The sequence below is a fragment of the Dipodomys ordii genome, unplaced genomic scaffold (genome assembly GCF_000151885.1).
Source record: "Dipodomys ordii isolate 6190 unplaced genomic scaffold, Dord_2.0 Scaffold210, whole genome shotgun sequence".
In the NCBI taxonomy this organism is placed as follows: Eukaryota; Metazoa; Chordata; class Mammalia; order Rodentia; family Heteromyidae; genus Dipodomys; species Dipodomys ordii.
Genome location: NW_012267426.1, coordinates 193,666 through 203,521, shown reverse-complemented (window position 1 = coordinate 203,521; position 9,856 = coordinate 193,666). Strand labels below are relative to the sequence as shown.

General features: G+C 33.5%; 1 protein-coding gene and 1 long non-coding RNA gene across 2 annotated transcripts in view; both read left to right on the top strand.

The window, feature by feature from the left end:
* The window catches only part of LOC106000186 (neuroligin-4, X-linked-like), a 32,305-nt gene extending 31,015 nt beyond the window's left edge, over positions 1-1,290 (top strand). The window contains exons 6-7 of the mRNA XM_013035418.1: positions 130-941; positions 1,274-1,290. Coding sequence (XP_012890872.1) covers positions 130-941; positions 1,274-1,290 — 829 coding nt within the window. The remainder of the gene's footprint in view (positions 1-129; positions 942-1,273) is intronic.
* Positions 1,291-2,397: 1,107 nt separating this feature from the next.
* Positions 2,398-2,630, top strand: LOC106000181. Its single transcript, XR_001175781.1, has 2 exons — positions 2,398-2,438; positions 2,547-2,630. It is a non-coding gene; the product is annotated as an uncharacterized LOC106000181 (long non-coding RNA).
* Positions 2,631-9,856: the final 7,226 nt, after the last annotated feature.

The following is a 9,856-nucleotide window of genomic DNA, read 5'->3' as shown; positions in this document are numbered from 1 at the left end:
TGGATGGATGGATGGTTGGGTGGATGGATGGGTGGATGGATGGATGGAAGGAAGGAACCCACCCCAGCTCCCCCCCCTTCCTCCCTCCACCCACTTCCTGTTTTCTCTTCTCACCCCCCCCCTTTTTAGGGACCCCAACCAGCCCGTGCCCCAGGACACCAAGTTCATCCACACGAAGCCCAACCGTTTCGAGGAGGTGGCCTGGTCCAAGTACAACCCCAGGGACCAGCTGTACCTGCACATCGGCCTGAAGCCCCGGGTTCGAGACCACTATCGGGCCACCAAGGTGGCCTTCTGGCTCGAACTCGTACCCCACCTGCACAACCTCAACGACATCCTCCAGTACGTGTCCACCACCACCACGCGCGCCCCTGATGTCACGGCCTCCTCTTCCTCCTCGCACCCCAGGCGAGCCACCAAGAGGCCCAGTGCCTCCACTTCTTCCATCTTGGGCCCCAAGGCCTTGCGCCCAGAAGGTAAACTGAGGCAGGGGGGGACGGAACACAGCACCACCACCGTGCTGATCGAGACCAAGCGCGACTACTCGACCGAGCTCAGCGTCACCATCGCCGTGGGGGCCTCCCTCCTCTTCCTCAACATCCTGGCCTTCGCTGCCCTCTACTACAAGAAGGACAAGAGGCGCCACCAGACCCACAGACGCCCCTCCAGCCCCCCATCCACGGCCACTCGCACCCCAGCGCCCCAGGACGCCGCCCAGCGCCACCTGCTGCGCTCTTCGGCGCCCACCGAACTCCTATCCGTGCAGCTGAACCCCAACGTCGGTGCCCACGAGGCCAGGGACCTGCAGGACGCCCTCCACCTGACCTGTCCCCCCGACTACGCGCTGACCCTGCGCAGATCCCCGGATGACATCCCCCTGATGACCCCCAGCACCATCACCACCACCCCAGGGCCGACCTTGCACACGTTCAACACCTTTGGTGGGGGGGGTGGGGGTGGAGGGGGAGGGGTGGGGGGGTCAGGAGGGGGGTCAGGGGGTCAGAACAACCCCCTCCCCCACGCCCACTCCACCACGCGCGTCTAGGGAAACTGAGGCACGTCTTGAGGGGGGGGGAGGGAGGAGGGGACATGACATTTTGGGGGCTCCTGCGGGATTGGTTGTTGCTCATTTCTTGCCCTCTCTGATTCTCTTTCCCCCCCAAAAAAAAATTAGGAGGGTGACAGGAAGTGACCTTTGACCTCCCACCCCAGGGACTGACCTTTGACCTCCACCCTCCACCCCCCCAATGGACTGACCCCACCCCCACCCCAGGACTTACCCATGAATGACCCATGACCCCCCCAACCCAACCCAACCCAACCAACATGGCTGACCTGGAGACATGTAACAGTTGAAGGAAGAGGAAGAAGAAGAAGGAAAAAGGAAGGAGAAAAAGAAGGAAAAGAAGAAAAGGAAATGGAAGAGGAAGAGGAAAAGAAGAAGGAAAAAGAGGAAAAGAAAGGAGGAAGAGGAGGAGAAGAGGTGGAGGAGGAAGAAGAGGAAAAGAAGGGAAGGAAGAAAAGAAAGAAAAAGGAGGAAAAGGAAATGGAAAAAAGAAGGGAAGGAGAAAAAGAGGAAAAAGGAAAAGGAGGAAAGGAGGAAAAAGAAGAAGAGGTGGAGGAGGAAGAGGAAGAAGAGAAAGGAAAGAACTAGAAGGAAAAAGAAGGAAGAAAAGATGGGAAAAAGGGAAGGAGGAAAAGAAAAAGAAGGAAAAAAGGAAAAGGAGGAAAAGAAAATAGGAAAAAGAAGGAAAAGAGGAAAAGAAGGAAAAGAAAATGGAAAAAGAAGGGAAGGAAGAAAAGAAAAAGGAAAAGGAGGAAAGGAGGAAAAACAAGAAGAGGAGGAAGAGGAAGGAACAATAGAAGGAAAAAGGAAGGAAAGGGAAAAAAAGGAAAAGGAGGAAAAGAAAATAGAAAAAAGAAGGAAGGAGGAAAAGAAAAAGGGAAAGGAAGAAAAGGAAATGGAAAAAGAAGGGAAGGAGGAAAAAAATGAAAAAAGGGAAGGAAGAAAAGAAAGAAAAAGGAAAAGGAGGAAAGAAGGAAAAGAGGGAAAACAAGAAGAGGTGAAGGAAGAAGAGAAAGGAAACTACTAGAAGGAAAAAGGAAAAGTCTCTCACGTCCAGGGAAGAGGAAGTAAAAAAGGAAAAGGAAAGAAAAGAAGGAAAAGGAAAGAGGGGAAGGAGGAAGAGGAGGAGAAAGGAAAGGACTTTGAGCCAAAGGAAGAAGGAAGGAAATAGAACATGGAACAGGAAATGGAAAAGAAGAAGGAAAAGGAGGAAGAGAAAAAAAGGAAAGAAAAAGGAAGAGGAAGAAAGGAGGAAATAGAACAGGAAGTGGAAAAGGAAAAAGAAGAAGAGGAAGGAAACATCTAGAAGCAAGAGGAAGGAAGGAGGAAGGAAATGCCTCTCACTTCCAGGAAACAGGAAGTGGAACAGGAAGTGAAGAACCAGGAAGTGAGAATAACGGTTCTGGACCAGGAAGTGAAAATAACAGTCCTGGAACAGGAAGTAGAGAACCAGGAAGTGAAAATAACGGTTATTGGACAGGAAGTGAAGAACCAGGAAGTAAGAATAACGGTTCTGGCACAGGAAGTGAAGCACCTGCTAACAGGAAGTAGAGAACCAGGAAGTGAGAATAACGGTTCTGGAACAGGAAGTAGAGAACCAGGAAGTGAGAATAACGGTTCTGGAACAGGAAGTAGAGAACCAGGAAGTGAGAATAACGGTTCTGGAACAGGAAGTGAAGCACCTGCTAACAGGAAGTAGAGAACCAGGAAGTGAGAATAACGGTTCTAGGACAGGAAGTAGAGAACCAGGAAGTAAGAATAACGGTTCTAGGACAGGAAGTAGAGAACCAGGAAGTAAGAATAACGGTTCTGGAACAGGAAGTGAAGCCACGGCAACCCGGAAGTGGAGCCTCAGGGAGGAAGTAGACACGGAAGTGAAACCGGAAGTGCGCCTGCGAACCGGAAGTGGAGCGTTAGGAAGGGAGGATCCCGGAAATGGGACAGGGAGGCGGAAGTGGAGGCCCCAGGGAGGAAGTGGGACCGGAAATGGAACCGGAAGTGCGCCTGCCACCCGGAAGTAAACCCGGAAGTGGGTCGTTTTCGCCGCCCAGGACGCCCAGAACCCGGAAGTGGGGGCGGAAGTGGAAGAGGAAGCGGAAGTAGAGGCGGAAGTGGGGCTGGGGAGGCCTCCTGAGGGCGGGAAAAGCCACAGACGCACGTTGGGGGGGAATCCAACGTCCTCCTGGTCCTGGAAGGAGCCACAAGGGTCGTTACTGTTACCGTCGTCGTTGTTGTGGATCATTTCTTCCCTGTGGGGTTGAATTTTTCCATTTTGAATTTGATTTTTCAATTTCAAATTTCAATTTAATTTTCAATTTTCAATTGGATTTTCAATTTTAATTTTCCATTTTGAATTTGATTTTCCATTTTAATTTCAATTTTCAATTTGGTTGTCAAATTCGATTTTTAATTTGGTTTTCAATTTCAAATTTCAATTTTAATTGTCAATTTGATTTGAAATTTGAATTTTCAATTTGGTTTTCAATTTTAAATTTCAATTTTCAATCTGATTTTAAATTTGAATTTTCAATTTGATTTTCAATTTTAAATTTCAATTGGATTTAATTTTCCATTTTCATGTTCAATTTGATTTTAAATTTGAATTTGATTTTGAATTTCAAATTTCTATTGGATTTCATTTTCAATTTCAATTTTCGATTTGAATTTCAATTTTAAATTTCAATTTCCATTGGATTTAATTTTCAATTTCAAGCTGCAACTGGATTTTCCATTTCAACTTTAAGTCTTAATTTCATTTTCAATTTGAAATTTGAATTTGATTTTGAATTTCAAACTTCTATTGGATTTCATTTTCAATTTCAATTTTCAATTTGAATTTCAATTTTCAAGTTCGATTTCCATTGGATTTAATTTTCAATTTCAAACTGCAACTGGATTTTCCATTTCCACACTAAGTCTCAATTTCATTTTCAATTTGAAACTCAATTTCAATTTTAAATTTCAATTTGATTGAATTTTCGATTTCAATGTTCAATTGGATTTTCTATTTTAAATTTTAATTTTCAATTTCAATTTTCAATTGGATTTTCAATTTTAAATTTCAATTTCCAGTGGATTTAATTTTCTATTTCTAGTTGCAACTGGATTTTCCATTTTAAATTTGATTTAGTTTTCAATTTCAATTTTAAGTCTGAATTTCATTTTCAACTTGAAATTCAACTTCAATTTTAAATTTCAATTTAATTTTCAAATTCAATTTTCAATTTGATTTGGTTTTCAGTTTCCACTTTCAATTGGATTTTCAATTTCAAATTTTAATTTAGGTTTAATTTAAATTTCAACGTTCAATTGGATTTTCCATTTTAAATTTCAATTAGAATTTTCAATTTCAATTTTCAATTTTAATTTTCAATTTCAACTTGATTTAATTTTCAATGTTCAATTGGATTTTCAATTTCAAAAGGATTTAGTTTCCAATTTGCAATCTGATTTTCAACTTTAAATTTCAATTTTAAATTTCAATTTTCAACTTGATTTTCCTCTCAATTTCCATTTTAACTTTCAACTTGATTCTCAATTCAATTCTACATTTCCAATTACAATTGGATTTAATTTTCAATTTCAACTCTAAAGTTTCCATTTGATTTTCAATTTTAAATTTGAGTGTGATTTAGTTTTCAATTTCAAGTTGCAATTGGATTTTCTATTTTAAATTACTATTTCAATTTTTGATTTATTTCAATTTGCAGTTGGATTTTCAATTTCAGGTTGAGTTTTCGATTTCAATTTGCAGTTGGATTTTCAATTTCAATTTGATTTAATTTTCAATTTCAATTTTTCGCTTGATTCTCAATGTTCAATTTCAGTATTCCATTTGATGTTCAATTTCACTTTGAAATTCGATTTAATTGGCACTTTTTTCAATTTTCAATTTTAATTTTTAATTTCGTTGTTTAATCATTTCTCGTTTTCAATTTTAATCATTTTAATTGGAATTTTTAGTTTTGGATAGTTGATTTTCCGTGTTTATTAGATTTTCCATTTTAAGTTTGGTCTTTCTTGATTCCACTTTTAATTTTCGTTACTTGATTTTTAAAATTTTATGGATTTTGATTTTCTGTGATTTCCATGTTCATTTTTTGGTGTAATTTTCTTTTTTTTCCCCCTTTTTGGTGGGGTGGGGGTTGAGGGAGGGGAAACTTGATTTTTCTGTTCATTTTTGGGGAGGGGGGGGTTGATCTGAACTGTAACTTCAGAAACTTTGTACAAAAGAGGAAATTAAAAGGAAAATGTATATAAGAGAGGGAAAAAAACAACACCAAGGAGATTTTTGTAACAAAAATGTGTGTTTAACCCTGTGAAGGAACTTTCTAGAAGCCTCTGTGAACAAAAAATGGTTGATTTCTAGAATGAAAGAACTTTCTAGAAGTGTCTATAAACAAAAATGGTTGTAATTAAGGATGAAAGAACTTTCTAGAACTCTCTATGAACAACCATGGGTGTTATTTAGACTGAAAGAACTTTCTAGATGTCTAGGAACAAAAATGGTTGATTACCAGAATGAAAGAAATTTCTAGAAGTGTGTATGAACAAAAATGGTTATTAGGATGAAAGAACTTTCTAGAACTCTCTATGAGCAACCATGGGTGTTGTTTAGACTGAAAGAACTTTCTAGAAGTCTCTGTGAACAAAAATGGTTGTTATTTTGGATGAAAGAACTATCTAGAACTCTCTATGAGCAACCATGGGTGTTGTTTAGGATGAAAGAACTTTCTAGAAGTGTCTATGAACAAAGGTGGGTGTGGTTTACGATGAATGAACTTTCTAGAAGTCTGTGAACCAAAAATGGTTGATTTCTAGAATGAAAGAACTTTCTAGAAGCCTCTGTGAACAAAAATGGATGTACTTTGGGATGAAAGAACTTTCTAGAAATGTCTCTGAACCAAAATGGGTGTGGTTTGGGATGAAAGAACTTTCTAGAACACTCTGTGAACAAAAAATGGCTGTTTTCCCATGTGAAAGAACTTTCTAAAGTCTCTGTGAACAAAAAAATGTATGCTATTTAGGATAAAAGAACTTTCTAGAAGCCACTCTGAGCAACCATGGGTGTTTTCCAGGGGGGGGGATAAAGAACTTTCTAGAAGCTTCTATGAACAACCATGGGTGTTGTCCAGGGGGATAAAGAACTTTCTAGAAGCTTCCAGTTGCTCTGAATGTATAGACCTGTCTACCTGTAGAACACTCCAGAAATCATCATCCTCCTCCTCTTCCTCCAGGAAAGAGGAAGGATGAATCTCTTACTTCCTGGTTGAAACAGGAAGTAGGAAGTAGGAGGAGGAAGTGGAGGAGGGAGGGTGGGTGGGGGTCAGGGGTCAAGGAGATGGGATTCTCCTCCCTGTGTTCTGATTGGATGCTTCCTGTGACGTCATGATTCATGGATCCTGCATTGGTTGATTTCCTGTTTGATTTCCTGCTTGATTTCCTTTTGATTTCCTCTTGATTTCCTGTTTGATTTCCTTTTGATTTCCTGTTTGATTTCCTCTTGATTTCCTTTTGATTTCCTTTTGATTTCCTGTTTGATTTCCTTTTGATTTCCTCTTGATTTCCTGTTTGATTTCCTTTTTATTTCCTCTTGATTTCCTCTGGATTTCCTTTTGATTTCCTCTTGATTTCCTGTTTGATTTCCTTTGATTTCCTCTTGATTTCCTGTTGGATTTCCTTTTAATTTCCTCTTTGATTTCCTTTTTATTTCCTGTTTGATTTCCTTTTGATTTCCTGTTGGATTCCCTGTTGGATTTCCTTTTGATTTCCTTTGATGGTTTGATGATGAGTTGATGGTTTTTAATTGGATTTTCATTTGATTTTTTAATTGGATTTTTATTATTTCATTTTTATATTATTTAATGAGGAAGATTTTTTAATGTCATTAGATTTGATGTTTCATGTCATTTTTATTATTATTTCATTTGAATCTCATTTAGTGATTTTTTAATTTTCAATTTGATTAGTTTTGATTTTCATCTGATTTTTATTACTTTATTGTTTTTAATTTGATTTTTATTTGATTTCATTTTGATTATTTATTTATTTTTAATTGGATTATTATTTGATTATTTTATTTGATTTTTATTTCATTTTTGATGTTTTTATTAATTTCTATTTTATTTTTTACTATTTTATTAACTTATTTTTAATTTGATTATTATTAAATTTTTATTGAATTTTATCTTATTATTATTTAATTTTATTTAGTTTTTGATGTTTATTATGAGTTTATTTATTGTTAATTTGATTATTTGACTTGTATCATGTTATTTTTCATTTTATTATTAATTTTATTTAATTTTTATCTTTTATTATTTAATTTGATTTTTTATTTGATTTTTATCTTATTTATTATTAATTTTTTAACTATTTGATTTTTTATTATTTAACTGTATTTGATTTACTATTATTTAATTATTATACTTAATTTTTGATTTTTATTATTTCTTTATTATTTATTGATTTTGATTTTTTTTATTTCTGTTATTTGATTTTATTTTTATTGATTTTTATCTTATCATGGTTATTAATTTTTGTTTAATTCTATTCAATTTATTTTCAAGAATTGTATTTGATGTTTTATTATTTAATTGATTTTATTTCCATTATTTGGTTTTATTTCTATTATTTGACTCTGATGATTTGATTATTATTCTTCTGGTTTAATTTCATTTGATTTATTACTATTATTTAATTTCTGTTATTTAATTTCTAACGTTATTATTTAATTTCTATTATTATTAAATATCATTTGATTCATTATTGTTTCATTTCTATTGTTATTTAGTTTCTATTGGTATTTCATTGCTATTGTTATTTAGTTTCTATTATTATTTAATTTCTATGATTATTATTTATTTCTTTTGATTTATTATTTAATTTCTATTATTAAACATCTCTTGATTTATTTCATTTCTATTGTCATTTAATTTCTATTATTAAATTTCATTTGATTTATTATTTAATTTCTATTGTCATTAATTAGTTTCTATTATTATTAAATTTAATTTGATTTCTTATTATTTCATTTCTATTTTAATTTAGTTTCTATTATTATTTAATTTCTATGACTATTATTTCATTTCTTTTGATTTATCATTTAATTTCTATTATTAAATTTGATTTGATTTATTATTGTTTAAATTCTATTATTATTTAATTTCTATTATTATTTAGTTTCTATTATTATTAAATTTAATTTGATTTGTTATTATTTCATTTCTATTGTTATTTGGTTTCTATTATTATTTAATTTCTAAGATTATTTCAATTCTTTTGACATTATTATTTAATTTCTATTATTAAACTTCATTTGATTTATTATTTAATTTCTATTGTTATTTAATTTCTAATATTATTTAGTTTCTTTTGGTTTACTATTATTTCATTTCTATTGTGATAATTGAGTTTCTATTATTATTTAGTTTCATTAGATTTATTCTTATTTAATTTCTATTGTTATTATTTAATTTCTATTATTAAATCTCATTTGATTTATTATTTAATTTCTATTGTTATTATTTTATTTCTACGATTGTTATTTCATTTCTTTTGACATTATTATTTAATTTCTATTGTTATTATTTAATTTCTATTATCAAATTTCATTTGATTTATTATTTAATTTCTATTGTTATTATTTAATTCCTATTATTAAATTTCATTTGATTTATTATTATTTAATTTCTATTGTTATTATTTAGTTTCTATTATTATTTAATTTCTATGATTATTATTTCATTTCTTTTGATTTTTTAGTATTTACTTTCTATTATCAGATTTCATTTGATTTATTTCATTTCTATGGTTATTATTTCATTCCTATTGTTATTATTTAATTTCTATTATTAAATTTCATTTGATTTATTATTATTTCATTTCTATTGTTATTATTTCATTCCTATTGTTATTTAAATTCTATTATTAAACTTCATTTGATCTATTATTTAATTTCTGTTGTTATTATTTCATTTCTATTGTTATTTAATTTCTATTATTAAACTTCATTTGATCTATTATTTAATTTCTGTTGTTATTATTTCATTTCTATTGTTATGATTTAATTCCTAATATTAAATTTCATTTGATTTATTATTATTTCATTTCTATTGTTATTATTTCATTCCTACTGTTATTATTTCATTTCTATTATTAAATTTCATTTGATTTATTATTTAATTTCTATTGTTATTATTTAGTTTCTATTATTAATTTCTCTGATTATTATTTCATTTCTTTAGATTTTTTATTGCTTTCTATTATCAGATTTCATTTGATTTATTTCATTTCTATTGTTATTACTTCATGTCTATTATTATTTCATTTCTATTGTTATTTAATTTCTATTATTAAACTTCATTTGATTTATTATTTAATTTCTATTGTTATTATTTAATTTCTATTATTAATTTCTATGACTTTCCTTTCTTTAGATTTATTATTTAATTTCTATTATCATCAGATTTCATTTATTTCATTTCTATGGTTATGATTTCCTGTCTCCATAGACATCTGGTCGACCTCAAATCCCCGGATGTACCTCCAGTAGATCTCCACAGACATCTGGTCGACCTCAGATCCCCGGATGTTCTGACCGTTAGGACACCATCCTCCTCCTCAGACCCCTCCCCCCAGGCCTGACTCAGTTTCCCCTTCCTGCCCCCCATCTCTGGGGGTTGGGGTGACTTTTTTCTCTCATGGATTTCCTTTTGATTTCTTTTCTTTGGGGGCAAAAATGAATCACAAGAAGAAGAGGAAGGAAGGAAGGAGGGAAGGAAGGAAGGA